The sequence below is a fragment of the Blastocystis sp. subtype 4 genome, assembly GCF_000743755.1.
Source record: "Blastocystis sp. subtype 4 strain WR1 chromosome Unknown seqid_0151, whole genome shotgun sequence".
Classification (NCBI taxonomy): Eukaryota; class Bigyra; order Opalinata; family Blastocystidae; genus Blastocystis; species Blastocystis sp. subtype 4.
The window spans coordinates 12525-25865 of record NW_014569396.1 but is presented as its reverse complement, the minus strand read 5'-3'; the positions used below and the strand labels follow the sequence as shown (position 1 = coordinate 25865).

Genomic DNA, 13341 nt, shown 5'->3' with positions numbered 1-13341 from the left:
GAGGTCCAGCCATTCCCCAAGGAAGTGGATCGCAACTTGTATTGCATCTAAGGATGAGGTTTTCGCCTCGTCGGGGAGGAGTTGTTTGTTCCAACAAGAGAGATGAGAGCACAAGTGTGGTGTGTCTTTGCCTTGCAAAGTGTTAGGTGAATTGCTAGAATAGTACTGAGAAACGAGAATCTTCAAAGATTGCTTAGAACAAACCATAACAAAGTACAGCAATAATTACAGTAAAGAAACTATGGACAAGATAGTGGCTTCTCCCCACTATAATTCTTACAAATTACATCCTTCAGATTCACAGTAGCCGCAGTAACAGGACCTTTGTTTATACGCATCGAAGGGACATAACCAAGTGAACGAGGAGTCTTATCATAGGCCTTTTGTAATAGATACTTTCCTTCTCCCTGAATGCACTGCATCACATCTCGTTTGATGGTCTTTCCATCTTCAATCGAATGGGTACAAGAAGTAATGCTTGATTCATCAAAATTCCGTTTCTGATGTAAACAAATCATGATGTCAACTGCATCACCAGACTTTGAATGCTTCACGATGCAGTTCTCGACTAGATTACCATAACATTCAGCTGGACCATGCTGGCATCTGAACTTCTGTGGCTCCTGAGATAATTGCTCACCTTTTCCAAAGATATACATATGAAGATCCGTAATGGCCATAATGGTTGGATCGTGCGCAACCTTGCTAAGAGCACTCCTAACAAAGTAATGAGTATCGGGACACAGACTCTCCATATACAAATCTACACGAACTGGAGGAGAGTACTGAGTGGGCTTCTTTTCCACTACTGGTACCAATTCAACAGTCTTATTTGGCTTATCCCCCATATGAACAACAATACTATCACTATACAGTACTTTACCCTCAGAATTGCGTAGATTTGACTTCTTTTTTGTCTTTTCATCATCTCCCTTGACAACAACAATCCCATCATCTAGGTCATATTGATCTGGATGTTCTTTGGCCTGAAAGAGTGTCCATCGGTTAATCACATTAGGACGGATCGGACCCATCCGTTCCATCGTTGTTTGTGATCGAAATGTTGCCTCGGATATATCACTGTAGTGCAACTTAGGTAAGATCTACTCTAACAGGAAATCCGTCAAACATACAAAAAACATTTGTGCTCCTGTGTAAATGATTCCCATAACAAAGAAGCAAAAGATACAGATAAATACCTTATTAGAAATCATAGTGACGAATTAATGTATGTTGTTGAGATCGCTTCTGTCTAATACAAAAAGGTAAATGAACTGTGTGTGAACGGAAATGTTGGGTATTAGAGGTAATTGTCGTGTTAGTGTAGTTGAGTGCCAACAGAATTGACACATATGTGGCTCTTATTCTGGACAGATAACATCCTATTATGTTGTTTTCAGTCTTTTCTACTTTTCTATTGACTTCCGAATTCCCGTGGGTTTTTGGAGTCATCAGGGAAACGGTAGTAGAGACGTCATTTTTTCGTTTATTTGTGTTTCACTATGTCTTTCAGTGCCCAACTGTGGGAGAACAATTATCACGATGCTCTTGCATCTCTGTATTGGTAGTGTCATGAGATAATCTCTAGTTATAATCCTTTTGTCATCGGTCTAGCAACTGGGACTCTTCCACAAGCATCGTTTGTGGAATACATCCAGCAGGACTCTTACTATCTTGAGTATAGGCTACGAAGTGTTTTTGATTTGTAGTGTGTACGAGAAGGCATACAAGAAAGCTGCTGAGCTCAGTGCTGCTGCTGGCAACAAGGAGTACGAGAACTACTTTACGGAGATGATTAAGGGAATCGTGGAAGAGAAGAACAAGCATCGTAAGCGTGCTGCTGAGCGTGGAGAGAAGATTGAGCAGGCTCAAATTCTTCGTGCTACTGAGGGATACACTGCGTTGTTGACAAAGGCATACACTGAGGGAACGCTTGCTGATATTGCCGCGGCTATCTGCCCATGTAACAAACTGTATGCTTTCATTGGTCGTGAGATCAAGAAGGCTATTCCCGATCATCATCATCAGTATTCGGAGTGGATTGATGTGTATTCAGCTGAGGGAATCGAGAAGAATACGGCGTTGTTGGAGAAGATTATCGATGAGATTGCTACAGAGGATAACAAGGAATCATTGTCCTTCTACTACTCTGAGGCCATGCGTTTGGAGTTTGAGTTCTTCAACCAGCAGTCTCATGTTCCTGCTCTCTCCACCAGCAATATCTTTTTAGTGGCTCATGGTGATGTGTCTTGTGTTATGGGAGAAGTGGAGTGTTCTCATGTCAGTGAAGGAAAGGTGGACAAGGAAGGACTGGTTGCTTTTGTCGAGAATCTGGCCCCTCGTGAGAAGAAGGAATGTGAGAAGAGAAAGAAGCTGGATGCAAAGATCCAGGAGATGGGTGTAGAGTATGCGAAGACGATAATTGACTTGGCTGATCTCAAGGAGGGTGAAGAGGTATCCCTCGCTTATGGTTCTTTCTGTCAATTACCTCAGTTGTTGAAGGCATCCGTTGCTGTGCTCGTGGCTCCTTCCACTAGTGAGATTACCGCTGTGGAGAGCTATGGCCTGAAGGTGCGTCGTTTGTTGACTTGTGGAGGCTTCAGTTTGACTTCTCTGCCGAAGGATACTGTTTTCTTCGTCGAGGATTTGTTCGAATTGGGCATGATGCTGATGGGTCCTGCTTTCTATCCGAAGCAGCACTTTGATCGTCTTCCTACTGCTCTAATTATTGCTGGATCTGATTCTGGTGGTGGTGCTGGTATGCAGGCTGATATGAAGGCCTGTGCTGCTCTGGGTGTTTTCTCCACTACTGCTTTCACTGCTATGACTGCTCAGAATACACAGGGTTGTCAGGATGTATATCTGCTTCCTTTGGAGTTCATTGAGAAGCAGATTGACTCTGTGATGCGTGACTTCCGCATCGATTGTATTAAGACAGGAATGCTGGGAAGCAAGGATGTAGCCCATCTGGTGGCTCGTAAGTTGGAAGAGTATAAGGTGAAGACGGTGGTGGTAGATCCTTGCATGATCTGCCGAAGTGGCCACAAAATTATGGATGATGCTACGATTCCTGTTGTGAAGGCGGAGCTGATTCCGAAGGCCCTCATCATCACACCTAACTTCTTCGAGGCCCAGAAACTTCTGGAGAGAAGTATTCCCCATACAAAGGAGGGATTGATTGAAGCCTGCAAGGAACTCCAGAAGATTGGTTGTCCAAATGTGTATTTGAAGGGAGGAATGGTGGAAGGAACAGATAAGGCTCTTGATGTATTCTGTCATGGCGATAAGGGTGACTACGAACTTTTCGAGGTCCCTTATGTGCATACTCGTAATACCCATGGTACTGGATGTACACTTGCATCATCCATTGCTGCGGGATTGGCCAAGGGTCTTTCTGTTGAAGATGCTGTCAAGGAAGCTAAGGATTATGTGAATGGTGCTGTGATGGCAAGCCGTTTCCTTCATACCGGCAAGGGAAAACAAGGACCTGTGAATCATCTCTATCGTACATTCCCTTGTTTGCAGGAATAGATGTGTTTGTTTCAAAACATGATATGTACGCATAATGTACTTTTGACCATCAATTATTACATATTGCAGCTCTTCTGCTGCCTGAACTACCACAGGAGGTTCAACTGAAGAAGATTCCTGAGGAGCTGTCACACTACTAATTGGTACCACAGGTGCCATTGTTGTTGAAAATAACGTCTGTTGATTGGGAATATCCGCTGGAATGATGTACAATGGTGTCTTCGTACCTGCCTACAAATGATCTCTATCATTCAACCTCACTGCCGTATTGTTCAAATCTGAATAGAATACAGCAGGTCTATGAATTCATATACTCACCAATCCATACACATAATGTCGATTTCCCAAGGTACCAACTCCAGCAAGACCCTCAAACGATTCAGATGTCGGCGGATGATTACTCATTGTAACAGGAGCATTGGGATCAGGCTGATAGATGATTCGATGACTTGGACTCGCATACACGATGTCTGCTTCAGTAACACCTTCAGGAAATACTCTGAGCTTGTCACCACAACAGTCCACACAACAGTCGATACAACAAGAACAGCAGTTATCGCAGCAACATGAATTGTTGATACGCTGCCGATTCGGATCCACTTCGTATCCAAGACAGCAATGGCCACAGCGACTACAACACTCTTTCTCTCCATTCGTATGGCAACAACAACAACACGATCTTCTTGACTCATCTTCATCTAGGAGTGGACTTCTGCTTCCGGATGCTCGTTTCGTTCGGACAAGATAAATAATCATGCCTAGAAATCATAAAGAGAAACGATAACAACAGATCATAGTTACAATAATAAGAGCACCCAGAAAAGACCAAGAAAGAATCATATAAACTAGATAAATGCTATGAAACTTGTGAGTTCCGATATTACTCCACTTTCGATACTTCGCAGAACCCACTATCATCGAACACAACTGAATAGCAAAAAACAAATAAAACGACAAGGAGCTACAAACAGTCAGTTTCCTATATATAACCAGCGAACCATTCATACTTATGGGAGATATTATTCTTGAAATGTCTGAACGTAAAACTTGACATGACAAAGAATTGGCAAATACCAATAGTACAGTTGATCTAGGGAAAACAGTAATCTCAAGACGTACAAGCAGCCAGAGAACACCAGGATAATGTAGAGAGAGTCGAAGCCTCAAAAAACATATCAAGAGGAATGTAAGAGGGTGACAGAGATTTAGCATCGTGTTAAAGGTCAATAGGATAGATATCAGACACGACGACCCTCCAATCGTATCATCAACTACACTGCCTGCCATTCTTAGTACAAACAGATGAATTACTGATTGAAACATAAGATATCTTAACAAACAAATACTACAAAGGCTAGTTCGAGTCGCGAACCATCACGACAGGAGCGGCTGTATTCTGATAGAAAGTAGTTTGATTCGGAATGTTCGATGGAATCAAATAGACAGGGGGATTCGGCTGTTGGTTATTCATATCGGAATAAAACACAACCGGCTTATACTCAATGGGTTGCACTTGAGAGGCAGGAATTGCCACGGGGATATCAGAGTTGACTAAGAGAGGAGTCATCGGTACATTCTGACTATATGGCATATATACAACACGATGATTTCCAGTAATATAAACAACATCGTTTTCCGTAACTCCTGGAGGAAGGGGACGATTAGCTTCTCCGCAACACTCGATACAGCAATCGATACAACAATTGCAACAACCATCACAACAGACCGAATTGTTGAAGCGTTTTCGATTCGGATCGACTTCATATCCCGTACAACACAATTCACAACAGTGACAGCAATCTTCTTGTCCAATTTCAGATTGACAACAACAAGTGGGAACATGCGACGGATCTGCCATGGAATTTAGGGCTCTATCCGATTCAAAGTGTTTCACACGTATTTTGAAGACAGCCTCACATGTAATTACAACTATCATATACAAAGGGAAGAATACCCATTCCAAGATCATTAATATAAGGCAATAAGCATAGGAATGCTCTCCACTCCAGAAACCCATCTTAATGGTTCCGAGGAGTAATATCAGGAACTGGAGTATACAAACGACCGTGTGAAGAAACGAGTATACTTTAGCTCTACACCTACACATTAGTCATGTTTCGGATGACAACGTCTTGAATGTAAAGTAAGAAAAGCACTTGATAGCATACGGAATCGACAAAATAAAGCTAATAATACCCAATAAGCTTGATGACTACAGATAAGAGTCACAATGAAAACCTACAAAGATCCAGAAGATTCCTGGAGTAGAAAAGCGAAGGCCAAAACGAATACAACAGATTAAGAAAAAAGTTGTACTTGGAGAGAGAATGAACAATGTATTGGCTAGAATGATACTTGTAATCATACATCGTGATCCTTTGATATCATTCATCATGAATAACCTGTGAAAATACTTCTACAACTCCACAAAGATTCGTTTTGCACTCAACTTTCAAACCCAGTTTACGTAAAAAAACATATCACAATATCATAACAATCGAACAAAAGACTGAAAAGGGATTTATTCCTCATCCTTAGACTCATCCTCAACAGACTCCGCATCAATCTCCTCATCCTTCGTATCCTCTTCAGACTCTTCCTCTCCAAGAGTTTTTACAAAGTCACGAGCCTTCTGAGCAGCCTTTCTGGAAGTCCTCAGACCCGTAACTTCTTCCTCTAGGATATATTGCCTTGCCTTCTCAGCCTTCTTGGCACGCGTCTCCTCCTTTGCATCTTCGATCTATCATGACATTCCAGTTCTCATGATTACCTCCTTAGGAGTGGGATATTCACCTTCCCATTGACGGCCATTATCATGAAGACGTCGGATCAGCTCCATTTCGCGTTCCTTGACATTGGAGATCTTGGTGAGGTTACGGAAGCAACGAGGTCTACAGATCATGTAAAACCAGAATTCAAGACCCCAGTTTCAGTGCCGACGTGTAATCACGGAGAGCCTTCATTCCAGCTGGCTCATTAGCAGTCAAGTTTCTTCTCACAGGCTTCTTAATGGGCACAATCTTTCTCTTCTTGGCTCTTCCATATTCTTCATCATCTTCCTCTTCACTTTCGCTCATTTGTGACTTTCGACTACGTTTGCGAGACTAGAATAAGAAAGATCAAGGACACCTACATATGGCTCCTCATCTGAAATCCACTCATCATCCTCCGGAAGGAGTTCTTCTTCTTCGTCCTCCTCCATATACTCATCCTCTTCTTGTTCCTCTACCTCTTGAGTGGTCTGAGTCTATTCCCCATCAAAACTGACAAACAACCAAATACCGTCTGCTTCGTGTTAGCAGCAGTTCCCTCCATCTTGGTCTCTTCGGAAGGCTTATTGTTGGGAACCTCAGTTCCAGCAGTCTCTGGAATTGGAGCAGCAACCTCTGTAGAAGGAGCTTCACTACAAGTCACTTCCATATCACTCTACACTTACGTGGGAGGCACCGGATCAGTGATAGGAGCAGCCTCCGGAACCACCTTGGAATCAACAGGAACAGCTTCCATTATATTGTTGGATTTCGTATTTCTAGATGTTATACAACTACTGGGGAAAAAGAAATACAATCTCTTTTGGATGTGATACTTGAATTCAAATCGTTGAATTTCCAAATAACCGCGGGATTGACAACTAATGTGGAATCGTTTGTACATACAGAACAAACAGTCTCTAGAGCGAGTATTTAATTCCCTCGCTATCGAACACAAGTTTTATAGACTCTGAAGACAATGAAGGGATGGAGCGACGAACCTATACTCAAACAAACTCCCAATCCATACACAAGAAGCAAGTTTATCAAACGAGACAATCTGCTTTGTTGAAACTAGATACGACAAACCGTGATCCTTCTCGATGGCTGCTTTTACCCGATTCACAGTATCTTCCGAGACCATAGGTCGCCGACTAAGCCCTTTTGATGGAGAAACAAGATCTGCAGGAAGAGACTTCTGGGGACTTTTCAAAGGTGATGTGAGGGACGTGTCGCCTATTGTTACTCTTCGATTTCGTGTCGGCGTCTCTTTGATGGTCTCCAGTTCTGTAATCAGGTCTTCCGTGATCTTCAGGAGAAACTCCAGCATATTCTTCTTCTGTTCATCCGTTGTTGCGTTTAATTGTTCTTGGAGACTTTCGTGGGATTCTCGGATTTCATTCAGCGACTGGCTTAAAAATGTCTTGATTTGGGTGCGAATCTCAGCAGCTGGAAGATCTGGAGGGATTTGTTTCATGAAGAACTGGAGTCTCTGACTGCGTTCTAGCTGCGAGAGATAAAGTGGCCGAGGAGATACTGGGGCTTTTGTGGGTGTAACCAGAATACTGGAGCGACGAGAAGTTAGACGCGGAACACCTCGAGAAGGAGATGTAGGTAGTGAACTCCGTCGACTTCGTGTGGGTGTCTGAAGCGGTGTACCGAGAATACTATCATCGCTGGACTCTGGATTCAGAACATCAGAGTCTATACATTGCCGCTTTGATTTTGGGGTTGTCTCTGGGATTAGTGTGGCTATTCTTCAGTTCCACCACATAGTTCTACCTCCTGTGAGACGAGCCTGAATCGAAGAAGATGAGAGATTCATGGCCTGACTACATTCACTTGTCTGTGTGAACATCATATCAATAGCTGTCCCTGGATCCTCCTGGACTCCTGATGATGAAGTGTGTTGCAAGAAGGGACGCTGCAGGATCTCAGCCGAACGTTTGCGATAGAAGATCACACGGGCCTTTTGAAGCTGGATCTAGCTCTAATTACCACATCCTTCTCTCACCTCTAATTTTGCCTTAGCATCTTCCATACGTTGAATGAGGCCAGAAAGTTGAGGAACACTCATTTTACTATCAATCAAACCAACATATGAGAACAACTCGAAATTATCTTCGCTAGACAGTTGACGGGCTTTTGCAATATAGGTCGTTTCTGGGATCGCTTCTTCCTGGTTCTTCTACTTGTTAGATTCAATGGTCGAACACACCTTAGAATCCTCTCGTCCTCCTAGACAGTTGTTCACATGCTGAGTTCGACCTGTGAGTGTCATTGAATGAAGATCGCGGAAACAAATAGGACAATATAGAGCTGGTGGCACCTCATTAGAACAATCACCCTCTTTAGTTCCACTCGGTTCTTTCTCCTTTTCCTTTGAATCTTCTAAGTGTTCCTTTATACATACTAAGAACTTGGACTTTCCAGCAAATAGAACGCTTCCATCAACAACAGAATAACTCTTTCCTGGTTCCAATACTTTTGAATCCAATGCCGTTCCATTAAAGCTGTGCTCATCCCGAATTTGAAGACAGTCTTTCTCAACATTCCATTTAAATGTCGCATGATGTCCACTGATTTCGGGATCCTCATCTAATAGAAATTCTTCTAATAGGTGATTGTATTCAGTAAAAGGATCTACGATCGCTTACAGTTCGTCCAAAACGACATGTGTATTTCGGTGCTTTTAGAAGGATGGTACGCGTCTTTCCGGCATAAGGACCCTCTAAAGCTTTCAAAATTACATACATAGTCTTTAGTCAGATTCAAATGTGATTAACGATGGATGACTGTAAAACTGCAAAAACATTGCTAACTGGATTCTCACTCTTTCTAATGAATAATAGAAACAAACAAAAAAGCCTCAAGGGAGGATCGAACTCCCGACCTTTCGCTTACTAAGCGAGTGCTCTACCGACTGAGCTATTGAGGCACCTATTGCATCTTATCCTATATGGTATTTAAAACGAAACATATTAAGGATCTCACATCAACTTCAGTTTCTTCTTCTTGAGAGAGGAGGCAAAAGAAGCTCCTGTTCGGATACCACTCATCTCTTTGGAGTTATCCGGTCCATTTGTATTCAAAACCCTTGTAGCAGTGAGAACAAATCCACTATTGTTATACATATTCATATATGGATGTGTTCTCATTGGCAAAACCTGGTACTTTCTCATGAAGTTCTCACTCATTGTAATATTGATCCACTGGCCACTGCGTTTTAATCCTGCAAACAACTCTGCTAGCAGAGTCTGGTACTGCGAATAGACCACTAAAATACCTGAAGGTGCCAGATATGGTAGCATTCGTGGTACATCTTGCAAGGGGTTATTAGAAGCAACCACAAGACTATTCATTCCTTGACGTAGCATCTCCTCTTGAGCCTCTATTGACGGTTGCCATGCATCCCGTAGTTTTCGATCCTGCCGTTTCTTAAAGACATTGATCAGCTCAGCATCACTCAGAGGAGTACCATCTTTATGAATCATAGGGAGTCCAGTACCTGTGTGATAGAGCTTAGCAGGAACATAGATAGTTCTTGAGGAAGGTACATGAAGTGGAAGAGGCAAAGGAATATCGAGATTAGGAGAAGTTTCGAAATGATCTATCATAATGAACACAGACGAATCACATACTATAAGGTTGAATCTTTAAGAGATCAGACATATGCCAAATCAAGAGAGTATTACGAATATTACTTTGATAATCTGCAAGAGTTAGAGGACATGTCTCTTGTGGTTCATCTTCTGTAGAATGGGTTCCTTCATGGTCCACAATATATGTGTTGTTATCCACAATCACATTGAAATTAAGACGATTCACACAGTCATATGCAGGAATTCGATTCTCGTGTTCATTTACAGCAAATACCAATCCATAACCTCCTAAACGCTCCATTATACTCCCAACAACAATTCCCATGCAATCATCAAATACCATCACACGTTGACCACTTTGGATATTCGCTACTGAGAGCATATAAGCGAGAGTATCAAAACGAAGGTAACTAAGTATGATAATATTCCATCAAAATGACTTCAACTTAACAGGAAGTTTCATGTATTGTTGTTCACAGACCGTTTGTGAATTCGCCTCTACTAGCATACAGCGCATGATATACTTCTCGGATTTCTTCTTTAGATACTTCTTTTTGGAGAAATCCGTTTTGCCTTCAAACGAAATACTACTAGATGCCAACTCCTGGATGATCACATGGCCACTGACTCCATCCTTTCTCATCTTTTCGATGTCCTCCTGTTGGAGTGTCTGATGTGAGACATCATCAATCAATTCGCGATTATCATTCTCATCATTCACATCCACTAAACCGTCACACAAAAAATATGCTCTAACCATCCGCTACATCAACAGGAATCAAAGGCTGGTCTACAGGAATCAAATGTCTGCCTTGAACTTCAAAGACAGTACCATATGGATGCCCAATAAGATCTGAAACGGGATAATGCTTGCGATGGAGCTTGATTTCGCTATTTCCTTAGAAGAATCAAATCAAATACATACCCTGACTTGAGAGCATATCCACATCTTCTCGAACCATCATTTAGATATAAAAAGAACTGATACCCTTCCTGAAGAGACATTAATTTACCTCTAATCTAAGAATTAATACATTTGGTAAAAATTCACAAATCAAGGAAAGGTTTGTTCCCAAAAGAAACATGCACGCTGTGGGATTTGAACCCACGAGTACTCCTGTACAGTAGAACTTGAGTCTACCCCCTTAGACCACTCGGGCAAACGTGCTTCTTGTAAGGGGTCCTTACTTACATTATTTAAACAGAAGATTTAGAAAACCAAGAAAGGTTTATCTATCTTATTACTTGATGATGTGTAGAAAAAACACAATGAATAAACAACTTATTGTGATTCCTCTTCCATATCCTCGTCGCTGTCGCCTTCCTCGGCTGTTCCATCTTCATTGACTTCTTCCTCGTCGTCATCTTCTCCATCATCCTCTTCACCGTCTTCTTCTTCCTCATCATCCTCTCTCTCTTCATCGTCTTCCTCTTCTTCGCTTTCCTTCTTCTGGATCTGCTCACTTTCCTCCTCTTGCTTCTGAAGATTCGGATCAGCAGCAATCTTTTGAGCTTCCACTCGCACAGCAGCCAGTTTCTCCTGAGTTTCCTCATCAGTCAATTTCATATCTATGCTTCACCAAGGTCTCTCAGTTCTACACTCCATCAAAACAGGAACAGCCTTCGGATTAGAAGCTATGATTGATGCAGAATCCAGTAAGACAGGAGTTAAATTCAACTTGGCCTGTAATTCCTTCACACGCACATCATAGTCCTTCTTTGCAGTACATATCTCTTCATTCTCTCCCTTATCGTTCTTGATAGTAAACTACAATTCATGTGAAGGTCACGAAACTACCGTAGGAACTTCAAACCAAGACATGTCAGAGAAGTAACGACGAGACTCTATGATCAAGACATATTCATCACTTCGTACTTGGTGCAATGATAGAGAGAAGGACACGACAACCCTATTATTAAGACTCTCTTACTATAAGCTACTCGACTTGATGCAAGAAGACGATCATAGCCTTGAGATATCTCAGAGAAGACAGACTTTGTTAGTATCACCATATCATCCACACAGAAAAGCAATTTGATCATAATTGCAAATCTAGAGACTTAATCTGTTCAATCATTCAATACCCAAACTGATGCACACAAGTATCCACAATAATACCCTTGTATGATTTGATAATCTTCTTCTTATTCTACGAATAATGGATTTGTCAAAATAATACCTTATTGTTACAGTAGTTAAGTCCTTCCACCGCTGCTTTAGAACCAAGTGCTGTTGTTGATAAGGCTGGGAAGGCTGTATCAAGTTGATCCATTAAGATAATCACTCTCTAACAATGAGCCAATAAGAACAAGATCACCTTTGGATCAGCTATCTGAATAAACTCATATATCAATTTATGAGCATAAGAATGATCCAGAAGACCCTTGTTGATCTGAATAATGAAGAGAATCTGAATAAACCAACCAACTTTGTTATCACATTTGAGAGGTTTTCAATGATTTGACTCTTGAGAAATGGAACCTTCTTTAGAATATCATGAATTGATTCCGCTTCTGTATCTTTCACATTGATATACTGACGATGATATAATTCCTATGAATCAGAATTGTAATGGATCATTACTTCAAACAGGAGGAAACTCTGACGTGCTGTGAGAATCTCTTCATATGCATACTCAATCACATGCTACATAGTAACGATCAATCCTATATCCCACTGATGCAATTTGATGAGTTGCCATTGAAAAGAGCTTACCACGAATTGCATCGACGAATGCTTCAATATCCTTTTTTGAGCCGTAACGAAGCATTGATATGGCTAAGAAACGACCATGTTTGGTTTTGCAAATGGGAACTACAGACTTCAGTAGCTCAGCTGTCAGGGCAGAACGCTGTTCTGGAGTACCATACTTATAGAGAGATTGAATAATACGACTTCCATCATGCTTCAAACAAATATCAACCACCTTGCCACCGAGAAGTTTTGTCAACTTTAGAACAAGTACTTCTCGTTCCTTCTTATCCAAATCGATAAGACGGAGTCGATTCCAGATTTCCTTTGCCTTCCCATCAAATAGCAACCACAATACTTACCTTAAACACAAGTTCGCCCTCTGGTTTTCTCATCTTCCTCTCCATTCGCAGTTTCTTTTGCTCATTCTTGGCTTCTCTCCCAGTAAGTTCCTTCTTCTCTCCCTTCTAATATAACAAGTATGGATAATATGCAATACTTGAGTGTGTAAGAAGGGACAATTCTTCCCCTTTGTACATTTTGCTCCGAATTTACATTCAACCATCTTCTAATACTTATCTACAAACCATAAATAGTACCTTTGAGTGATTTCCTCCCGATTTCTCCTTTCGATTTCCAGTTGATGGCTTCATCTCACTAGATGCCGTCTTCTAGAGTCATCATCCCATTTCAATATATGGTTACACTCTTCTTATCGTCTCCCTTAGCCATGTCGATGGATGGTTGTGAAGAAATAACACTTCTC

The 13341-nt window shown here is 41.6% G+C and overlaps 7 protein-coding genes across 7 annotated transcripts; 1 reads left to right on the top strand and 6 right to left on the bottom strand.

Annotated features, from left to right (window-relative positions):
- Window positions 1-239: 239 nt before the first annotated feature.
- JH06_4117 (lysosomal thiol reductase-like protein) lies at window positions 240-1043 on the bottom strand (the record flags this gene model as incomplete). Its single annotated transcript, XM_014671593.1, has 1 exon — window positions 240-1043. One exon carries the CDS (start codon window positions 1041-1043, stop codon window positions 240-242), a length of 804 nt encoding a protein of 267 aa, XP_014527079.1.
- Window positions 1044-1502: 459 nt separating this feature from the next.
- JH06_4116 (phosphomethylpyrimidine kinase) lies at window positions 1503-3531 on the top strand (the record flags this gene model as incomplete). Its single annotated transcript, XM_014671592.1, has 3 exons — window positions 1503-1558; window positions 1589-1678; window positions 1710-3531. The coding sequence occupies 3 exons, from the start codon at window positions 1503-1505 to the stop codon at window positions 3529-3531; spliced, it is 1968 nt and encodes a 655-aa protein (XP_014527078.1).
- A 231-nt stretch (window positions 3532-3762) lies between these two features.
- Window positions 3763-4818, bottom strand: JH06_4115 (hypothetical protein; the record flags this gene model as incomplete). The annotated part of the gene is made up of 7 exons (XM_014671591.1): window positions 3763-3829; window positions 3860-4030; window positions 4057-4210; window positions 4242-4289; window positions 4320-4510; window positions 4539-4621; window positions 4651-4818. The coding sequence occupies 7 exons, from the start codon at window positions 4816-4818 to the stop codon at window positions 3763-3765; spliced, it is 882 nt and encodes a 293-aa protein (XP_014527077.1).
- A 67-nt stretch (window positions 4819-4885) lies between these two features.
- On the bottom strand, window positions 4886-5373 carry JH06_4114 (hypothetical protein; the record flags this gene model as incomplete). The annotated part of the gene is given in 2 exon segments (XM_014671590.1): window positions 4886-5196; window positions 5211-5373. The coding sequence occupies 2 exon segments, from the start codon at window positions 5371-5373 to the stop codon at window positions 4886-4888; spliced, it is 474 nt and encodes a 157-aa protein (XP_014527076.1).
- Window positions 5374-6052: 679 nt separating this feature from the next.
- On the bottom strand, window positions 6053-7038 carry JH06_4113 (hypothetical protein; the record flags this gene model as incomplete). Its single annotated transcript, XM_014671589.1, has 6 exons — window positions 6053-6271; window positions 6302-6422; window positions 6454-6635; window positions 6665-6778; window positions 6814-6934; window positions 6968-7038. The coding sequence occupies 6 exons, from the start codon at window positions 7036-7038 to the stop codon at window positions 6053-6055; spliced, it is 828 nt and encodes a 275-aa protein (XP_014527075.1).
- A 2233-nt stretch (window positions 7039-9271) lies between these two features.
- JH06_4112 (tRNA (adenine -n)-methyltransferase) lies at window positions 9272-10888 on the bottom strand (the record flags this gene model as incomplete). Its single annotated transcript, XM_014671588.1, has 5 exons — window positions 9272-9891; window positions 9923-10293; window positions 10330-10609; window positions 10641-10774; window positions 10809-10888. 5 exons carry the CDS (start codon window positions 10886-10888, stop codon window positions 9272-9274), a joined length of 1485 nt encoding a protein of 494 aa, XP_014527074.1.
- A 277-nt stretch (window positions 10889-11165) lies between these two features.
- On the bottom strand, window positions 11166-12982 carry JH06_4111 (hypothetical protein; the record flags this gene model as incomplete). Its single annotated transcript, XM_014671587.1, is given in 12 exon segments — window positions 11166-11452; window positions 11483-11651; window positions 11682-11728; window positions 11760-11793; window positions 11825-11936; window positions 11969-12033; window positions 12064-12171; window positions 12202-12294; window positions 12324-12437; window positions 12468-12518; window positions 12535-12906; window positions 12938-12982. The coding sequence occupies 12 exon segments, from the start codon at window positions 12980-12982 to the stop codon at window positions 11166-11168; spliced, it is 1497 nt and encodes a 498-aa protein (XP_014527073.1).
- Between the last annotated feature and the right edge of the window lie 359 nt (window positions 12983-13341).